General features: G+C 39.9%; 1 protein-coding gene across 12 annotated transcripts in view; it reads right to left on the bottom strand.

The window, feature by feature from the left end:
• LOC119005480 (spectrin beta chain, non-erythrocytic 4-like) overlaps positions 1 to 22,755 on the bottom strand; it is a 74,498-nt gene that overhangs the window by 19,793 nt on the left and 31,950 nt on the right. For 11 of the 12 annotated variants that reach the window (XR_005070522.1, XM_037073137.1, XM_037073130.1 and 8 more), the window contains 4 exons: positions 21,183 to 21,385; positions 20,253 to 20,343; positions 14,279 to 14,425; positions 1,089 to 1,352 (listed from right to left, as the gene is read on the bottom strand). Coding sequence is in view for 11 of the 12 variants with exons in the window: in XM_037073137.1 (XP_036929032.1) it covers positions 1,089 to 1,352; positions 14,279 to 14,425; positions 20,253 to 20,343; positions 21,183 to 21,385 (705 nt within the window). In the remaining variant the exon portion in view is untranslated. Of the gene's footprint in view, positions 1 to 1,088; positions 1,353 to 14,278; positions 14,426 to 15,654; positions 15,932 to 20,252; positions 20,344 to 21,182; positions 21,386 to 22,755 lie in introns of those variants that run through there. The other variant, XM_037073212.1, reaches the window with a different exon arrangement.

Consider the following 22,755-nt stretch of genomic DNA (forward strand, 5'->3'; position numbering starts at 1 on the left):
TGATGAACCACTACAAAGACGTAATCCCTCACTGTCCACAATCACTCTCAGTAAAGCAGTACATGAGCTACTTGCTCAGTATTTAGTATTTTAGAATTAGCATAAAAATATGTAGATAGAGTTTGCAAACAACAGCTAAATCCAACATGATGTTGGCACCTGAATTAAAAAATAGACCAATCAGTATTTCCCAATCATCAGTATTTGTAAAATGATCTTGGGATGAAACTCTTAACGGAAGCTTGGTGGGTTGGCATGAATGCAAAATGGTTTATAGTGTTTCAAAAAAAAAACCATAAAAACATAAAAAATTAATGTTGTCGTGAAAGTAGAAGACGGAAATGAGATGAAAAGCTGGAAGGAAAGTGTAACAGTCACGGTGAGAAATGTTGCTGTTGTTAGTCATTTTCAAACAGCGTGTTTGTTTAAATATTAATGAGATGAGCTGAGGCCATCGCTGCGTGGCGACGAAAACAGTGACTCATTCTGAGATAGTTTAACATGTAGAATAAAGAAGCAGACCTTGTGAATGATATTCACAATTGAGGTCAATCTGGTTGTAAAACATTAGAATTCAGCCTGTATCCCGTTATGTTGTTACCCTGAAACTGCACAAATACCTGAAAAAATACTTGCATATGGCTAAAATTAGAAAAGACAACAGAGTCAATAAGAATAATGCTTCAGTTATTCATAATGAAAAGAGACATTTGATTTTTCTCTGCTCACATGTTAACCAGATAAAAATCCCTACAATTAAAGAACAACCAATAGGCAAAACAGAGAATAATTTATTATTCATAATTGAACCTCATTCGGTTTTCCTTGAATTTCTTTCCTGTACATTTAAATACAAATATTTATTTTGGAAAAGAGCTGACTACCTTATGGGACTGTTTTACAAATATAGAACTTTTCAGTCCCATCCTTTTATTTTCTCATTAAATACGGAGCAGCTTTAAGCCTCTGCGCATCAACGCTCTGCAGCCTTTGAAGAGTCTGAGGATGAATAATCTGAAGGTTAGAAAGGCCTTCTGGGTCAAATGGCTGAGGGACATGTGTGAGGAACGTTTCCAAATACTACGTACCTGCAGTTTTTTCAGCTGCTTGTTGACAGTTGTGAGGTCCTGTCCCTGGTCCACGTAGGCCAGTTGACCCTCCAGCTGGCCGAGTCTCTGGTCCAGACTTTCGTAGCTCTGTACCAGCAGGTCTGCCTTGTTGGCCTCAAAGAGCTGACGGGCTTTGGCCTGGGTGGTGCTCTCCAGATCCTGCCAGCACTCCCTGATCTCCTCCAACTTCTTCCGGACCACTGGGCTGAGCTCCGGCTTCTCCTGGATCAGCTGTTGCCCCTCCTGGATGGACGGGTGGAAGAAGAAACACAGATGGAGAGCTGAGACAGAGGTAAAGCTTTTCATGTCTTAATATGAAGGGATCACTGGAAGAAGGGCCCTAACCCCAACGCTTTTATCTATTCATCTTGACTTTTTATTAGCTTCCAAGTTTGATCTCTAGAGTGGGTAAATTAATGATTTGGGACTGGTGGATTCTTAAATTATTAATGTTATGGGCACAGCAGCTATGATCCTATGCCTCTGTGTTTACTCTGCGCTGTTTGGATTTCTGTTGACGATCATTAAAAAACAAAATAAAGACTTAGATCGCAAAAAATAAATAAATAAGGGATTATTATGGAGGATTATGATGTACAGAATGTAGCTCATTAGTTGACATTAAGCAACAAATGGAACACTTCTGGTAAATACTGAAAACTAAACATATTTAAGCTACCAAATGTCACACCATAATCACCACGCTGTATTTGACACAATCTGTTATGATAAAAAGGTCATTAATTAAGATAACTACCACCTTAATCAGTGAATGCACGTTACTACAAAGCAAAGGAATAAACATACATTCACAATCTTTAAGCATCTATCATTTTCAAGTAAACCACTTTTTTCCCGTTATTACTATGCAAATTTATGCCAAAAAATACTCCAACATCTAATTAGATCATTTGTTCTGATAACATGAGCTCATGAGATTTAGGCCAGAAGAATAAAGATGTGTTTTTCTTAAGCGTTGGGGTCCACAAGAATTAAGTGAAAATTAACCGTTTCTATTCCAAGAAATGTGAATTAGAAAATCACACAAACAATAAAAGAATTAACCAAACAATTTTAGAAGGTGTAACATACTTGAGTTACAGACAAAGAGGAAAATGACATCATCTGTTACAAATACAGAGATGAAATTTATAGCTGCAATTAATTATCAATTTCATTATCAATAAACGTGATGATGATTTTTCTATTCATAATCTTATATAACGTTAATTGGTCCATTTGTTTGATCAACAATCAGAAACACTTCTGCCTCTGGGAATGTGCAACAGCTATTTTCCTTTATTTGCTTTTTAAATATCTTATACATATTTTACAGACCACATCTAAATATATTCATGACCAATGGAGGTCAAAATATAAAGGAAGCATAATCTGGGTCAGAGTCTTTCTTTCTTTGTTCCATCATATCCACAAATATTCACTATGTTACCATTATTATGTGCACACACTGTGGGACTGGGTAAGTAGGTGTGCATTTGTCTGTTTGTGTGTGTGTGTGTGTGTGTGAAGAGATTAAACCTCGGCGTATTTGAATGCCTCATAAATTACCTCACACTCCCCTTCCCCCTTCCCTCTCCCTGGACTCTCTTTTTCATAATTCTGCCCCCCCTTTGTACCTCATCCTATTCTGAACCCCCCTTTCTCACACACACACACACACACACACACACACACACACACACACACACACACACACACACACACACACACAGCACCACCACCATATTCCATATGTACACCTGCTCCCTTATTTCCAGTTTAGCCTCCCCCACAGTGAAATCCTTCCCCCGTTCAATTGAAATTCATCTTTTGCAGCCTGTGTGTTTGTGTCTGTGTGTGTGAGTGTTAAAGACAGAGAGAGAGTTACAGAAAACAAGGAAACATATCTAATAAAAACAACCATATGAAGAAAGACTTGGTGGCTTGTTTGCTTCTTTGTCAAACTGCATAACTGTGTAACTTTAAACACATTGTATGATCCTACTGTAACAGCTAAAAAAGCTGAAAATGAAGAAAATGAATTCATTTTACATTGGCACACAAAACAAAAAGAACCCTTTAACTATTTGTTCAAATCTCTACATACTTTTCATGTTTCAGCCATGTTACTTACGCAAATTTAAAGCAACACCATAAAAACATTGGTGTATCTAACATGTGGACGTTGGGCAAGAAAATCTAGCAACTCTTGGTAGAAAAGAATGAAAAGCATGATTTTTTTTCTGGAGCTAATGATAGAAGCAGTGAAGGAGTGAGTCATCGCACTTCATTCTCTGATTGTCAGAGTTGTTCACGGACAGCATTAATCAGGCTTGCATAAAAAAATGGAAACAGGAGTTTTGTTTTGTTGCCATAAAAGGATGTGGGCAAAACTCCAAATATGAAATGTGCTGTTTTGAGAACAAGGCACATATGAGTAAACCCAACAATTAACTTAAGTCTTACTTGTTATTTGATAAGCGCTAGGCTTATCAGGAAGGCAACATAACAGACTGTCTCGTTTTCCTGTAAAACTACAGTTAACTCCCAGCTGTTCCATTAAAACAAACTCAAGAGGACTGGGTGTATAATGGGTCATCTCTCAGCTGTTAATGTGTGCAGGTACTTTAATGACACACATCGAACACTGAGAGGAATTAAAAGCTGTACAGCAGGCTTCACTTCTCCACTCACAGTCCTGTAATTTCCAGCGTTACGTCAGCTTTCATTGTGGTGAAGCGTTTCCCTGGCTGCTGATGCATGCTGTCCTCTGCGGTAAGTGGGAGAGCTGCGTGGGCTCGGAGCAGCTTCACCCACGGGCTCAGAGCTGCTACTCCACACTCACACATACTCAGTCTGCATTTCAAAGAGGATCATGATTTTCTGTTGCTTACACTGACAATATCTGCTGAGTTCCCACAGCAAAACAGATCCAAGACAATGTGAAGGAAAATCCATGTCCAACATATCACTGCTGTATGTTCTCTAAAAGTTTAGGTGGCAATCAGCTGACTTCACACGTGAAGGTAAGTGTAGTCATCCTGTGAAAGGAGTAGTATACTATCTTATCTTGTCTTCAGAGGTATCATGGTTTCAGTTTGAAGGGCACATCCAACTTTAACAGAAAACCTGCGGTAAAAACTGGAGGGTCTAATGAGCGGTACTATCAAGTTGCAGAGAGAGGGGCTATACAGCTTTATGGAAGTGTATTACAAAATGACTCAAATACATATCTAACTTCAAAGTATTGAAATGAATGGTTACAGCATGTTAAGGTACCACATAACTTCATAATAAAGCGCTAACTGTGGATTCAAAAATCTTGATAAATCGGATGAAGTGTTCTTCTAAATGAGCTTCTCATGAAATAAATAATACCACCTTATTTCAAATAATTATGATAACAAGAAAAAGATATACAGCAGTGATCTGAATGGGGTTCAGAGAGAATATATTAATCCAAATAAAATGAGTAAGAACTAAATCAAGCAGAAGAAACAGGTGAAAAAGATTAGAAAGAAAAGAGTCCTGTAGGACCGAGCGAGGACTCCTGACAGGACACTGACGCTAACGGCAACAGATGGGCCTTCCTCTATCTGCTGTCTGTTCTGTATATTACAGCAGACATCTGCTGCTGAGCATCACTGCCGACACTCTGACGGACATTGTGTCTGTCGCACTCAGGCCACTGCAGCTATTGTGTCAATACTTCTTCCACGTGTGAGAAATCAAATTGTATGACCAAAAACAATTGCTCAGTACATTCCAGGTAATAACTCTCAGTTTTTACAAGAATAAGAGGGGCCGTTTTTCAGATTCAAGCTACTGTATATATTCTTCTCCACAAAGGTAGTCATCCACATTACATACAACAGAAGTTACTGGTGTCATGATTTCCTTTTAAAACAAAAATGTAAAACACTTGCTGGACCCTGCTTCCTAAATATGATGATTTGCTGCTTTATCTTTGTCATTTATAAAAGTAAATCAAGTATCTTTTGGGGTTTGGACTGCAACAATAGAAAGACGTCACTTTCGGCAAGCAAAAATTGTGAGTGGGACATTTTTTGGACACTTTATAGACTGAACTATTAATCAGTGGCAGAATAATGGATCAAGACAATAATAATATTTAGTTGCAATTGTAGGTCATCGGTCTGGCTAACAGAGTAGAGGTTTGAGAGATATGCACTCACACACCTGCACACAGAGACAGGAATGACATATTTTCCAGAAGGTGCCCAGCTAGAGGCAGAGATTAACGCTGTCCATCTTTCTAAAAAGCGCCCTCCTGTCCTCCTCTGCGCTGCTTTAAAAGCATCTATTTGACTGGAGGAAGAGAACGACTAAACCTTTTTAATGTTACTTTTGTTTTATCAACCCCCTGAGTGACATTTTGTACTGAGAGCTTCAGAAAGCTCAGAGTGCTCCAGGATTTGGGAGGTACAGGACAAAACACTTTCACTGCACCTTCCTACCTGATATGAACTTAAAGTAAGTAAAGAAAGACATAAAGACACCATGAGTTGGTTAACTCATACCAACAAAGTTTAAACACAGTAAACGAGAAAAAAACAGTAAGATTTTAGCTGACAAATCAAGGAAAGAGATTTAAGTTTAAACCCTTCGAGTATTCATGAAGGCCAGTCAGACGGGACCTTGGTTAGGAGGATTAGAGTCTTGACAACAGGGTTGCAGTGCTGGCAGAAGACGCTCCTGTATAGTATCACTGAGTGACATAATGAGGTCAGAATCAGAAACTAGAAGATGAGAAGTGGGTGGATAACATTGTTTTTGTTTGTTTTTAAGGAAGCACTCACAATAGCATAATAACTGTTTTGTCTTTGATCCAATTCATGCCTGGTGCAGATTTCAGCAGTAATAAAGCAGCAGATACACATTTAACTGTGGATATAAACAGAATAGCCTCATATAATGTCTTACAATAATGGGAAATATATTGTGAAACAAGGGGGCAGATGGGCCTTCAGCTCTCTGTGGGTGGACTCCACTATATCTCTATGGACTCAACAAATGCAACAACCTCTCAAGTACCTTGAATTCCATTGTCTGTGAAAATGTACTCACTTTGAGTGGTTTCAATTAAATCATATAACACACAGACAGCTTTTCAGACGGCTACTACAGCCTTAAAATCAATTTAAAATCATTGAAGCACAACATGACTTTCAGCCTTCTGTGTCTTCCTCAGTTCAGTCCAACTCTATATGCAGTATCGGTGTGAATTCTTCATGAGCAGTGCTGCCAGAGTATCTAAATAAATCTGGAATTGACTGAAAGAGAATAAAAATATATCAGCAGATCTCTGTCTCAGTTTAACATTTGTTCTCAGTGAGAGTGCTGGTATCATCACGGCTCCATTGATGTTCTCACCACACATACCTCCACACCCGCCCACACACACACACCTACACACACGCTCCGTCATTTACACACACACACTATCTCACATACTGCAGAGCCAGCACTAAACCACAGGTCAAAGCTTAATGCACACAGAGCTTTGTGAGTGAAGCAGGAGATAGGTGCACTTAAATGCATTTATAATTCAGGTTTTGCCAATTCATTAAGCAAAAGATGTTACGTGCTACTTAAAATCATGTTTATTCAGCCCTATTGGTAGCAATAGCAGTAATTCTGTCAGTAAATCTCAAAACTGTGCCATAAAACTCGGTGCCAACATTCATGGTATATATCGGACAAATCACGATGATGCTGGTCGCCACATATTACTGTGCTGACCATAATAACATGTATGCATGGAAACTTTTAGCATGTAATGTTTAAAATGTTGGAAAGCCCATCTGCTTCAAGGTCCACTGTCTAGGATTAAGGGAATCAATCTGGAACAAATGGAAATATCTATGCATACATATTCTCTTAAAAGTAGCCGTAATAGCAACAGAGGGAGCAGGTTCTCTTCCATGGAATCTGTCATGTTGCACTGCCATGGTTAACTGTGCATTGATGTAATGGCTAACTTTAGCATGCCAGCTTTAAGCGCTGCTCTACTAAAGTAGAGCAAAAACTGATAAAAGTTTAGTTTTACAATGCAGTGCTGAGTCTGGCAAACTGAAGCTAAGCTATAAAACATGCCCAATGCACAGAGGACAGAGGATTTAAGACACAGCTTAGTAGATATTTAGAACATTAAAATATTATGAAAAGTAATAAGTATTAAGTCTATCCACAGTCTATTAACCTCAAATTATCCATCTCTTTAATAGTGTGTGTTATAACATGGAAAGAGTGAGTGAGAGTGGGACTGGGACAGCAGAGGCTGCAATTGTTATTCTTAATGAGTTAATGAGGCCAATTAATTATCTAAAGTAAGAGGAGAGAAGGGGACGGAATCAGACGCCCGCTGGATTTAGGCGAGCAACTGCATCGGGAAGAAGCTGTTTTCACTGTGCACTCCCACACTCCCCCACACACTCACATACACAAACAAACACAATCTGCTGCAACTGAAGCAAATCAACCATAACAGCCACCAGCTTCTGTTGGTCTGCTGCAGAGCGATATTGCAGAATGACTAGGCATGTGGCATATCTTTATAACCATCATGTCTTCATGTTTAAAAAAGAACTCAGGTTAAATTTTCAGTCGGAAACCAGAAACCTGCGAGTGGCTCAACAATATTCTTGCATTTGGGAATTTCGTTTTTAAGTTTTGTACAGAGGTTTTCACTCAGGTCATTCATTCACTCACAAACATTATCACAGCTTCATATTACAGATATAGTCCACAATGTATTCAGAAATTTTCATCTGGCCCATGAAGCAAGCCCAGTCATCCTGCAGCTACAGAACAGCAGTTATTGATTAAATACATTATACAATACATACATTACACATTCAGAACACTGCAAACCTCAGCTCATTAGAATTTGGCCCTCTTTACTACACTACAACAATACTTAATGTTGTGGGCTGAATCTTAACATCACTTCCTGTTAAATCTTGACATGTTTCCTGTCCTCTGCTTAAAGGTACGCTAATCAAGATTGAGAGAGAGAAAGAGAAGGTGGAGGAAGGAGGGATGACCTTCACACATGAGCTGTATGAAGAGAGGAGGGAAGACAAGGAGGAAGGAGAGGGGATTGGACAGCTGTTGCTTGGCAACCGCCGCAAGCACAGGAAGAGGAGACTAGTTGCACAAGCCTCTGACATCTGCTCGACGTCACAACAGAAAGTGACACAGCACACAAGGTGCATCATAATCTGCAGGGATCTCCCCTTACACCAGAAAACTGAAGGTTTTAGTCGTCATTCAGGTTGATGGTGTCTTACTCAAGGGTACACTGTTAATAGCTCCTCATACAGGTTACATCAACTGAATGGAAAATGTGAAACTGGATAAAAAATTCTTATAGCCTGTAGGATGTCAGGTATGGGTGGCTTCAGACCTAACTCACATAACTAACAGTCTGTCAATGAAGAGCAGAACCAAACAGCAAATTAGGATAATGCAGACAAAATCAGACTGTAAATCGCAAAATGTTATGACCGAGAATCCTGTCGGAGATGGAGATGGAGATACAGGTATGCTTAAGGAGGCTATTGATGAAGAAAAGAGGGGGAGACAGACTAGCAGAAGAAACTATGCGACTATGAGCACATTTCTGTAACTACCAAAGACTAAAAACGAAGCTCCTGCACACTGTTTACTCATACTGTACAGAGTGAAATACAGAAACATGCACCCTTACAAAAGGCTGACGCTACTCTAAAAACAGGCTTTACAGCGTCCTTCACAGCAGAGAGGGATTCTTGCATAAATAGACTGGAAACTCTCAGAGGACACAAGCAGAAAGACACAACCAGGACACGAGAGTGTCTGGACAGGAAGTATCACAAAGGATAGAACCACAATCAGCTCTAAAATAAGACAGTGACAACTGATTTTTACTTTTCAACTTATATTCATATTCCAACCAAGTTATGTTTCCAATTTTGTTACATTTTTTTTAACTATAATTTAACCAGGATAGGTCCCATTGAACATTGTGTTACAATATATCACACCTTAAGGAACAACATGCACATAATTACCAACAACTCTGTTAAAGCATACAAGTGAATCAGATCATGGAGTTTTAAAGCAGTCTGCAGAATATTCCAGTCTGAGGGTGCATAATAACTAAGTCCTTTTCACAGTCTGTTCGAACATTTGGTAGAAATAACACATAAAAGTCCTGTGATTGCAAAGAGAACTGTCCAAAACTCTTCAGGGAAATATAATTACTCAGATGAGATAAGTCCATCTTGGTAATTAGATTAAAAGATGGGATTTCCATTAATCGGTTTATTGTGTTTTGACTGTAAAACTGCAATTTTTTTTAAAATCTTGTTTTAATGAAATCTCAGTGCTACTGGACAGTGCAATGTTTCTAACAGTAGCCAGCCATGGGAACAAATATGTATCAGTATTACCATAACAAGATGCCAAATCCTATTAATTTTACCTTCCAAAAAAAAATGCAAGTTCCTTAGCAACGGTCATTGAACAGGCTTGTGGGGTGAACATGGCTGCCATGTACGACTTTAAAAGCTAAACTCTGTCTGTCTGCCAACAGCTCGACGGCCTGGTGAGACTACAGTCTGCTACCTAAGAACATGAGCTGGGACCACGAGAGCTGGATACGCACCAATACACGTTTGTGCTTCTACACCCTTGAGGATCAAACAGGCATGATATATTTACTACCCAGCGTCTAACTCCAACCGCAACCTAATTTTATCCTTAATGCTAAAACTAGGTCTGGATCCCTTGAACACTTTTATGAAAAAGGAAAAATGATGAGCCAAACTTTCTAAAAATGTTCTCCTTGTCAACACCTAAAATTGGCCCTCACAAAGCTCAACATACACAGTAAAGAAACAAATACTTTTCCTTGCCACAAATGTCTTAATGGGCAATTTCCTATGTAATAATGCTAATTTCTTGAAAATAAAAATGCTGTCTTAATCATCATCTTTTCAGATTTTAACACCTCCATATCACACAGGATCAGAATTTCTTCTTGGTAACATTCAGATACATGTTTATCTACATCTCTGCTGTCAATTACATCAAACCTCAAAATTATATTTTCAGCACAAGTTGGTTACTGTGACTGTCCTGCAGTCTGAACATGCTTCATGGAAGTTTCTACACTCGTGACACCTTTGATTTTGTTGTTGTCTTTCAATCTGGGCTTTTTTGTAGAACAAATGGGGCTTGCTAATATAAAAAAATAAACCAAAAGAGGAGAGTATTTTAAGTTTAGCTTGAGCAGTGTATGGTATGACAAGTGTTGAGTAGGTTGTTATTGTTTTTTTTTTATTGTCTGCCAGTTACAGTCTTTCATGTAAAGATGCAAACAAAGGCATGCACGTTACAATATTCTAATAATTCTTCAGCTTGTGGGTGTAAAAACAACAATAGACTCTTTTTCAGAGCAAAAGCAGATTGTCTTTTACAGACAACGAAAGCTGCTTTTTAACAGTTGTCCAATAATGAGTCCATTTATTTACATTATCTAAAGATGCCACAAAGAAATTTTAACTTGTTACAAAAGACTTTAAATGTGAAACTGATTCCTCCATATGACCTACATGCATCAGAGAGAAAACTGGCTATATCTGGGTAATTATCAAAGCTATTCTATCACCAGGTCTGATTCTGACGTATCCAGGTTAGAAAAGTCCTAAAATGAAAGCTACCTCTTACAGCAGAGTGCTGAAGGTGAACTGAAGAGTCTCACAACCTGAGGACGAGGATGCTGCATCGTCTTCTGATTCAACACCTTAACAAAGTTAATTTTGTTTTGATAGGTCGACAGGGTTTGCCCAAATAAAGAAAAATAACTAAAGAGCCATGATTTAGCTTCATACAAACCATGCATTCATATCAACTGTAATGTAAACAACAAGTAAAAATTAAATGTTTTTTACTTAAACAACTGAACAAATGGATCGTTTCCATTTTATTCAGAATAACAGCTATGAACAAACACAGGACAAAGCGTGACATTATTCATTCATCTAGTCCACAATGGAGATGTTACAGCAGATAGAAAAGGCGCCGGGCTGCCAGCCTGACCGGGTCACCAGTCAGCCTTCATTTCCCCAGGACATTTCATGCCCGGTAGCAGACAGAATACAATAGTCAAAGTGAGGTTTATAGGGAACCAAGCTAAACACAGATGGTGTTGTTATTCTATTGCTATTTAATCCAGTTCAAACTGACTCATTATTTAGCCAATCAGGACCCTACAATTATTGTCTTATCTTATATCTAACTTTTGTTATCATTTACAGACACTGCAAGAATACAACAAGACACCCCAGTGTTTCTCCTCCTGCCGCTCTCCTCTGTCTCCGTCTTTCCCTTTCTCTCCTACGATAAACATTTTCCTGTCAGCCAACCTATGAATCTATAATGGAAACAGCTCGGTGCTCTAAGGCCTTGCTGTGCTGGTCCTACTATATTACATCACTGTGCGTATATCATTACACATCAGTCAGTCATTTCCTACACATCATATGCCCCTGATATAGGCGAACAGTACAAGCACGCACTTGCTAACATGCACAAGACTACACACACACCCATACACACCAACTTCCGGGTGCCCACTATAGGAGTAAAAAAAAAGTTAAATCACTGGGTTCTCAGCAACAGGCTTACAGTAATTAGACATAATGAGCAGCTTACAGGCCAGTAGTGGGTGAAGTTGCCTACCCGCATATCTAACAGTCATAATATTAAAGTGATCTGCAAGCTGATTGGCGGAGGACAGAGAGATGACCAGAAAACCCAAAACACGTTTTGAAAACAATAACTGTCATATTTTAGTGGCTGAAGCAGATCTACCTTCATGATTATCATCATCATTATCATTTTTCTGCCACTTCTTCTAAGGGTCGATGTTTGATGTTCTTCACTGTACAAGTTACATTAAAATAGCATTTTAACTACAGCAATAGTCAGTGCAAACTGGCCCACAATCTCAGACTATACTTGGTTTTAGTGTAAGACATGACAAAGCAGGCTACAGACAGCAAACGACTAGCATTTTTGTTTGATAAACTGATCATTGAAATAGAGGTTGATTAAATTCCAACTAATTGATAACTGTAAGTAACAACAGTATGTGTACAGAAAACACACAACACAGTGCCTTGGCTCCATCTCTCTGCTCCCATCAGGGGAGTTCAGTTTGAGCCCTGCCCAGGATGAGACTGCAAAGCATCGAGTCATTATGCCACAGACTGTCTGCAGCATGTCATGACTGAAAACTGGCATTTAGTGTCGCAATACTTAAGATTTGTGAGTGCTATGCTTTATGATAATAAATGTAGTGTCACTGTAGTGTATATTCATTAGAAATACAGTAGTTATTTGGCTTTCCCTCACAACACATGCACTGCCATGATGTGTGTATATCATATATCCTGCTCAGACAAAACTACAGCCTGCTAAACTTCACACTCACATTTTCTCCAGCAGCCCACATGGGTTCATTAGCAACCATGTGTCGTGTCAAAACTCTCTCAGCAGCCACTCACTGTTACTCACTTTGAAGGGTCATCGCATATTATATCTAATTTTGTACACTGACTGGCACAGAGAGACTGCTGAATGCTAGCCATCAATTGTCAACATTAGCTGATGTCCTGAAACAACATAGACCTGTCAAGCATGGGTGTGAATATGAGACATATTTAGCTTTAGCATCAGAAAACCTTTAGCTTTAGTTTGATTGGCTTTTTGCAGAATTTAAACACAACACACACACAACGCCATGTAGTGAGACTGCCTAAAACAAGACCACAGATCAGCGATGAGTTACAGATGGCCTGAGGGAATTTGTCACTGAACTACAGCTCTACTAACCAGTAATGATCTTACACATCCAGATTCACTGCAGCTAGTCAGACGTGTGAACACAACAGCCCAGAGTCATCCCAGAGAAACCTGGATGTGTAGCTGGGGAAACACTGGATAACCCAATTATGTCTGTGTCGACTGCAGCTTTAGACAAGACGCTGCTGCGCTGTGTAAATCTCCTTAATATGAAACAGATCCTATCGGGACAGAGCAGTGGTGAAGGTTACAGAGCTCCCCTCTATTTAAAAACCCTCTGTAATACTTTTTGCCCTTGCCACTGGCTTTGTTATGCATTGATTAAGTCAATTTAATGCTGTTTAGTCAAGGGCAGTTGTATAAAACAGTGGACACTGGGTAGAGACAGGATGTGGAGCTCTGATGACTGATGTCCAGGCTTTGTTTACATCACTGATTCCTGCCTGAACGAACATCGGGTCAGTTTTCTCTTTAAAATTAGATAAATAAATCTTAGATTAGCACAGTAGGCTAGCTAGCATTTACAGTATACCTTACAAATGAAGATATGTAACTTTTTATCTATTCTTCAGCTTTTTATCTACCTCTTGAAATTAAGTATTTTTTTAACTGCAGACTTTAACTGAAAGGAAACTGGTTGAACGTTGATATAATAATGTGAACACTTGATAAGTATTGTGTATGGACTTTATCGCAGACACTTTATATCGTGTTCCACAGAAGAGCCAGGTAGTCAGCATTTTGACATGTGACTGTTCGAAGCAAGATATGATAAACTAAACTTCAGATGAGCCAAATCACTTGTGCACATATTGCAAAAGTATTAGTAGAAAAAACCTACAAACTAAGTCATTTGCTGAGGGGAACATTCTACACATATGTCTGACAAATACTGCTGATTGACCATTCAGACAAAGTGTTCATTTTTGTCTAACTCTGTGGTCCTTTCTCACTATGAACTGCCTACAAAGCCATTACAAAAATTATCATATAATGTCACTGGGTCCAAGTCAGAATAAATTACATGTTTGATTTTACTTTAAAACCAAAATATCATGCCATTCCTTTCATATCCTGACCTCCTCCTCTGCTTACTGTCACAAGAATCACAAATACTATATAATAAAATACACATGGGCATTATTCCATGTTCCACAGTGGCATTTTCTCCTGCTCCAAAAAGCCAAAGAGCAGAAAACTCACTGAACATCAGAGTGACCCTTTAAACTTTCAAGCAAGAGAAATAACAGAACCAAATCTGCGTCTTCAGGGGACGGGAAAAAAACAGCACTCACCTTTTCAATTTTATCCAGCCATTCCTTATTCTGGGCCAACTCGGCCATGAAGGCCTGGTGCTTCAGCCATTTCTTATGAAGCTTCTGGGTCTCGTCTCGGCTGCTGTCCCGCGCCATCAGCATCTTTTCACACACCCAGTCCCCCAGCTGTGCAAGTGAGACAGGCAGAGAGGAGGAGATGGAAAGAGAGAGAGGTGTCAATACTGAATGAGTGTACATACTGTAAATAACTCACAGTATCGGCGTGACTTCCTGCATGTCCAGTCACTTCACCAAAATAAATATATTCTGCTTAAAGCCTTGACAGTGCTGCTGGTATACCAATTATTATGAGGAAGTATCAGCCATACTTGTTACCCCAGTGACCTCCCCAGAAAACCAGCTGGATAGATCTCAATATTCTTAAATCTCCTCAAAAGCATTACATAAATTCTAGGACCCTACGATAAAATAAATAGCACAATAGCACTTTGACCAAATACCTCAATATCGATAATATCATAGGATGACTATTGGTGTTTTCACAAAATATTAACACAATGACATATTTGACACAAAATCCTCAGTATTGTGGATATAATGATAACGTGGGAAGTACTTTTCTGTAATGCAGCCTTTTAAAACCAGGAAAAGACAACGCTAATGCCATATCTTGCTAAATCATACTGTCTGAAGTCTATAATGATATATAGTCTTACATCATGATGATAATATTTATCGATACATTGCCCTAAATAACTGTTGGTGTGCATTGACTGAATTCTCATTGTAAAAGATTTGGATACACCAACTGAACACACACTGAAACTGAGACGCATTTGTTTGATTGCATAAGAGACACACACACACACTCACATTACATTATCATAATTCATACATGAACATTTTCTTTAGCTTCTGTGATGAGGAAAAGCTAAGCTGATAGGATAGAAATACTGTAGATAAACACACCAGTGACACATACAGTGGGAAATGCAAGGTCAAACACACAGACATGAATATTTAATGACGCACAGCAGGCACATGTAGGCAGACACACGTGTACCAACAAGCATGGCCGCAAGAATTCACATGTACACACAACACAACAGATCAGTGTCCTCAGCATTAACACATACCCACACAGTAGAGAGCCCCCCCACCCCACCCCACACACACACCTCCACTATCCATCAAAGAGTAAAATCTGTCTGTGTGAGGCAAACACACAGTGAAACACCTCACGCCTGCGCTGACAGCATCACCAACAAATTCAGGTCAGCATCAGCACCCTAGTTTCTCCGTTATCATCATCATCCTCACACCTGCATGCAACGTTTCCACCTGCACCTCCGTCCCTCTCTCCTAACCCAACTGAAAGCGAGTAACCCGTTTACCGGCGGCGTTTAACTGGAACAGCCCGCGGGATTGTAGCAGCTGCAGGCAGCCGCTGGTATCCGCATCCTCGCTGGTTTGCCGTCACACACATGCAAAGACGCTCTTCACCGCAGAGTCAGATGGAGAGAGAGGGAGAATGAGGAAAGGAAGCTAAAAGAGAGCTAGACAGAAAGAGAAGCGCCTTCTGGAGACAGTGCAACAAAAGGTTTGCTGAAAGGAAAACGCCAAGCAGGAGGGTAAATAACAACAATACAGAAGGCTGAGGAGACAGACTGGAGACTTCAAACTGAGGCTGCGCTCTCTCTCTCTCTCTCTCTCTCTCTCTCTCTCTCTCTCTCTCTCTCTCTCCCTCCTTGTGTTGCCGAGGACTCGCTGTACACTCAACCAGGAAAGAGAGGAGGGGCAGGGGCGGATCAGTGAAGAGCAAGAGGGCAAGAATGAGGATGAGTGAGAGAAGAACAAGTAGAAGAAGAAAAAAATCATGCTCCCTAAAACAATAAAATGGCTGGTAGCCGAGCCGGTGCATGGATGCCCCTCCCCTGCTTCACACCTTCAGCGAGTGGGCAAGCAAGTGGGTGAGCAGGCAGCCTGGCTGGTTGGAGGAGAGATGAAGTGGAGGAGGAGGAGAGGAGAGGAGAGGGAGGAGCGAAAGACTCGGATTTTGGGGGCAGGGGATTCAGGCAGCGCCTCCAGGCTCACCGGTCACGGCTAATGATGCTGAGCTGGAGGAGTTGGAGGGGGGAGGTGGGCTTAAAATGGTGTCAAAATGAGTGTGAAGGGAAAGAAAGGCTGAAAAACATCAGATATTTTTTTTTGGGGGGGGGGGGATTGAAGCATGCCGTTCTCTACCAACAGCCAAGCTCCCGACTCCTCTACAGCTGCTTTTGTTTCATCCTTCCCCTCCTGCACCACACACACACCAACCCCCTCTACCATCCTTCTCTTCCTCTCTGCAGCAGTCCCAGGCAGCTGTACTCTCTGTCTCCAGCTTGCCTGACGCTGCTGCAGTGGTAAAGCAGAGAGAGAGAGAGAGAGAGAGAGAGAGAGGGAGACAGAAGAGGTTTGGAAAGAGCAAAAGAGAAAGAACAGAGGAGGGGCGACAGTGGGAAGACAGACAGTAGAGGATTGGACAGCGCAGTGATTTATCCTGAATGATGTATTTGTAGTTTGATAGATTTACTGCTCCTCTTTCCCTTAAAGGACTGCAGTTGGATTTCTCTCCAAAGCCCCCCCGCCCCCCGTTTGTCACCTTGTCACCTCTTCCCGAAGCTATCACACACCATCACAGACGGGTAAGGACATGCCGGCTAACATGAGCAAACATGCCTCACACATTCACACACACCTACATGCAGAGGCCAACAAGAATCAGCGGTGAGTACGCTCACACTTATCAGGATTTTTATAAAAACATGTGCAGAAATACACGAGTTCACTCTCACACATACATTACACACAGGTCTGATGACTGCAGAGGTCATGAAGGGTCACAGCCTGATGCCCCCCTTGAGACTGTAAATGAATTGAATGAGGGGGGGAAAGGAGGAGGGAGGGAGGGTGTGTTGGGGGGCTGAGGGGTGGTGGAGAATGAATGAAGATGAGTGAGGGAGGGGGAGGAGGAGATAGAGAAGTTTGTCTGACGTGGGTAGGGAAGAAGAGGACAATGAAAGAGGGAGAAGGGAGGATTTGTAGCCTCATCATCACGTCATCAGACCTCATGTATTTGAGCCAATGGTTTCAGAGCACGTCGCTGGAAAACCCTGCATGTGCTGAAGAAAGCTCCAAGATTCAGTAAAGTTGTGGTGAATGTGTGGAACTAGGGAACTGTATCCAATCATTTAGTCAAATAACTGAAAATGTATTGACAAGCTTTGTCTTCTTCTTTTTTATTTCATATTACTATAAATCAATATATCACACTGAAATCTGCAAAATTACGATGGATAATTCTGACATTTGATTAACTAAATCTTCAAGTAGTAAATCAAAACATAATTTAATTGATTAATCAATTATGATGGAAAGTAACTACGTACATTTATTCAAGTGCAATTATTGTGCGTTTTACTCCACTACATTTTTATGACAAATTAAGGTGCTTGATATTTTGCAGATTTAATTTACTACACAATATGATACAAACAATACATTTTGATTTAATATTGTACATTAAGATAAAACTGTATTGATACCCTGAAGGGGAACACAAGCTCACAAGCTACCATTCATAAAGCTGTTAAACCAGCTTCAACATGAATGTACACACAAATGATTAAATTAAGTGACCTGTTGAGTTCATGAAAAGTGTTATTCTGCTACATGGTAAAAAAAAATGGTTTAAAAAGTAGACTTATCATTTGACTCTATATCCAAAAAAAGAAAATGGTCTTAACACTGTTTACCCTCTGTGATGTCTGACCAGACAGAAGAAAAGCACAAACGGGCTTAAAACTGTGATTAATTCATACAGAGGGACTTTGCATGTGTTACATCTTTTATATAAAGACACACTGGGTTTAGCCAAGCAGCCTCTGGGCATACACCTGCTCTTTTCCTGAAACAGACCAGGAGGTAAATCCGGGTAAAAAGCTACAATATGATCTCTAACTGAGTTCACCTGTTCAGTGCCCTTTGGTCCTGAAGATGGAGTTGTACTGAGATGGCGACATGCTGAAGAAGGACTATGAAGATTATACAAGAGAGGGAAAAAAAGACCTTTTTTATTTTTTCAAAACACCAGTAGATAGAATTGCTTGAAGATTAAAGTTTGTGAAGAAACTGTGTCCAATCACCAAGTCAACTGAGAGGCCATGAGTCTGTTTACCCATCCAGAAATGTGGTTTCGTATTTGGTAATAAGCAACACTGATCTGCTAATGAGTCTATTTTAACAGAAATAATGCTATATGAGTAAGGTAAGTATATTGGTAGCAGGAGAATTTTCTTAACACATAAACAAAGACTTCATCTCTCAATATATTACAAAACATTAACATTAAAAATCATCAATTTGTAGATAAAGGGGTTTTTAGACCAGACAGGAATGAACCATTTTAATATAAAAGTCACTAGCAACTTAAGCAGTTAATTAAATGTAGTGGAGTAAAAAGTTTTAAAAAATCTGCAGTTTGAGGTTTGATGGAGCAGAAGTATCAAGTTGCATAAAATGGACATTTTAAATCAGGGTAACATGAATTTGTATTTGAAATACAGAACTTCTTTTAAAAAGTGTGCTATAATTCTACCCATAAAGATCAGCCGAAAGAATATAAACTCTAGATGTGATCATTTGTGTTCAACAAAATTATTTGGCAGCATAAATCTCAGTGTAAAACAGTTGGCGAGTGAATGGAGAGCAGCAGTTAGTAGCAGGAAACACGAGGATGCAGCATGGACTGAACGCAAGAACACACCCTGAGAGCTGCGAGCTCAGGTTCCTACAGACTGACGCAGTGTCACTCGCCCACTGAAGGCTACACACACGCACACATACACACACATAACACACACACACATACACAGCGAGGGGAAAACTCCTCATGCATACTGTATTTCTACAGACACGCACAACGTACAGTATGAGCAGACAGATAGATGGATATGGCTGACACACACACACACCTACACATGCAGACACTCGTACACAGTCAGATACGCTCTTCCTCCTTTGAATAAGTAATGAGGAGCTGTGCTGCTGAATTATTCAGTAAAGCCAAAGAGAGAAAGTTGCTGAAACTAAACAAGGTTTTGGCCCAGAAAGAAGCCCGAGACTCCGCAGGGTGAGAGAGCAATAACTGCAGGAGCGATCAGAGGTGAGCCACGTGCAACACGGTTGGACACGCATGAGCTGTGGACCACATCAATGATAGTTCCAACAAGGAAAGTGGTGAGCCTCATAATACAGAACGTCTCAGAGATCATGCAATCACGTGAGCAAAACGGTATGTATAAATATAAGTATATAAGTAGTCATAGTTTGGTCCAAATGTCATGCAAGTCCGAAGTCACTTCTTCTTGAGTAAATTAAGTCAGATCAAATCACAGGTTGTGTTGAGTCAAGAACAAATTTGAGGCAGCTGTAACTGCAGTTTTGTTTCCCCATTACTTTTAAACAGTGAAATAGACAGCCAGACTAAAAAAAACTAAAAAACTAAACTGAGAACATAAAAACACAGAAAAAGTCATTTCAATCATCATGTCTGCAGTCAAGCCTTTAACTTCAAAGTCCAGTCCAAATTAAGCCTTGAGACATTTAAATCTTTAAAAATAAAAGTTTTAAAAAATAGACTTGAGAACATTAAAATACTACTGACAAACTTTTTTCTCTCATCAGCAACAAAGAGCATGAAAGGGAGGTCAAACTTCAGTGACGCAGCTACGATGGCTTCTGGGTATTGAAGTTCAGAGGGATGACAACAGTTATCTTGTGCTGCCACTAGAGGCCACCAAAATGTGAAATTGGCTACGGTAACATAAAGGAACAAAGAGATTACCATCCTTATTTTTCTCTTGAACCGATTTAATCCTCTCCCACATGAGACCCTCTCAAGTCTCTAAGAGTTCAACCAACAAGTACAAGCAGTCCGTTGGCCTCCTACCTCGTGACAGTCCTGAAGAAACCGCTGAAGTTCCCACTGGTCGTTCAGTTTTTCAAGCCACTGATGTGCTAGCTCTCGGTTCTGGTTTCCCCTGAAAGAGTGATGGATGGAGTCATTTCATTTGTTTGGTTTACTACAGAACCAGAATGTAATATATCAAAATAATAATTAAGAATAATGTGTCCCCATGGATGGAAAATAAATGTCCAATGAGTTAATTCATGTAAATTAAATCTAAAAACCATATGGGTCTTCACATGGCTATTGTTGGAAACATACACACACAATAACCCACCCCCCTCCAAACACACACATACACACCACCAGCTCAGCTATCACACAGATTTCATGGTCAGATGTCACTTCTGGACTTAGCAGACCGAGCTCTGTTTTCAGTGTTTTGTTTCATTTACACTTGGGGTTCCCTCTGCTCTGAATTGTGTAGCTTTCAGTATTCTTTTTTATTATTGTTGTATTGTATTTGGGAAGCAGCTGCCTAGACTGTTGTGCTTTAAAATCAGTTCAACGTACAGCTAGCACAGTGCAGAATGCTTCAGTTTGTACTCTGTTTGAACAGAGACTAAACTAAATCTTAAATGAAGATATACGACATTTAATAAAGGGAGGTGAGATTACTGAAGGTCAGACAGGCTGATCTATGATGTGGTCAAACTGTATTTAGCAAGGTGAATTGTGTCTTATGTAAATAAGAAATTTCCATTATTACTAAGCACATACTATTTTTGTCATAACCTCTACATGGCATATGCTTACACTGAATAAATGTCCTCTAAATAAAATTCATAAAGGAGAAGAAAAACTACTTTTTCACAATTGTCAATGTGATCGGCCTCAAGCTAATTTGTGCTCTAAGTAATTTCCTTTGTTTCTCTTTGTATACCTTTTTGTTTTTCTGTTTGTATGAGGTACCTTTTGGCGAGGGTGTCGATACGCTCCTTGATGCGTTCAGAGTAGATGTTACTCTGGCTGATCAGACTCTCTCCGGCCTCGATCACCGCTTTGATCCTGTGCAGGTTCAGCTCCATTGTGGTGGTGAAGTCCTTGTGCTTCTTGATGGCGGCTTCGACTGTTTCCACCGTGGTGGGCAGCTCCACGTGAGCCAGGGCTGACTCCTAAAGAACGAACATGGGATACAGTAAGGTAATTTAAAAAAAAAAGGAGCAACAATTGACAACAAGATATCTGAATAGATTAAGACAACTCTTGAAATTTAAGCCTGATATTGGTTAGTTCATCTATTAAACCATATTAAACAGCAAATCTGCTTTTAACACATTACCTTGATCTTTAGAAGATTACCAGGGGAAGTTTCACAATTGTCTCTCTTTTAATAGACAAAATTATTAATCAATTTTTCTGTTAAATTATTATTTTGCATTTGCCCTTTTATGGGAAGGTAGCAGCAGTATTCCAGAAAAAAAATCTATAAATATCTTGAGACCAGAAAACGTGAAATGATGATGTTTTAAAACAAAACTACCGAAACCAGTAATAGAATTACAAATGTATATGGCCTCTGGATAGATAGAAAATGAATTAAAATCAGTGAGAAACAACAGGGAGAGGCAGACAGAGGTCTACGGCCTGCATCGTCTTTGATGCTTATTGAAGAAGAAATGCTGCTCTCTCTAAATCAAGCCCCAGGCTGCTAAGGAGAGCCTGTCCCTGGTAAAGATCTAATATCAAACTCAAAGGGACCTTTTGGTCAACACACACGCACACACAGGAGTCGAGGGCAGCTCTGCCTGTGACATTTCAGATAGGAATAACAAACCTCTGCACATGTGATACTGAGATTTAATAAAGCAATGCAGACTACAAGATCAGGGTCTGACAGAGAGTAAACTGTAGAGCTGGAAATGTGCTGCAATCGTATTTATATGGCAATATGAAAGACGCTGATAGTAAATTCCAAAGCATGTATAATGGGAAAGAGAAAATAAAAAGAGAAATACTTTAATACATTATCAAATAAAAAGTATAATCATGCAGAGCATAATTGGGAGATTGCAGTCTGTGTTGATGGTTGATTTTCTGGCCTCGGCTGGACAATGAAGTTTCATTGCAACGTTAATTTCAGGCTTTGAATTGGGGGCGGACATTAAGCTTCCAGTACTTATGTTAGAAGATATTTCTGAGGGAGGCAGAGATCAGCAGTGAGTGAGCAAAGAGGAGACACACCGTGTGTAATATCTGCCTCACAACGTTTACTGACCATGCTAGCCATTTTTACTTTAACATCTGCAGCTATAAAGAATACAGCGAGCCCAGCAAGTCAGCAAGAATAGAAGAGGCGTGGTCAACTCAGTCATCCATCTCTGAGTGAGATGTGTGCAACGATCCTGTTCGTCATGTTTGACGGTGGAGGACAGGAATTTAGGATGCCATCCACTGAGATCACAATCAAATCAAATTGTGGGGCCAGTGAAGATTCATACTGCTTATAATAATCACTCCAGGTAAAACTACTGACAATATCTAA

The sequence above is a fragment of the Acanthopagrus latus genome, chromosome 2 (assembly GCF_904848185.1).
Source record: "Acanthopagrus latus isolate v.2019 chromosome 2, fAcaLat1.1, whole genome shotgun sequence".
Taxonomy (NCBI): domain Eukaryota; kingdom Metazoa; phylum Chordata; class Actinopteri; order Spariformes; family Sparidae; genus Acanthopagrus; species Acanthopagrus latus.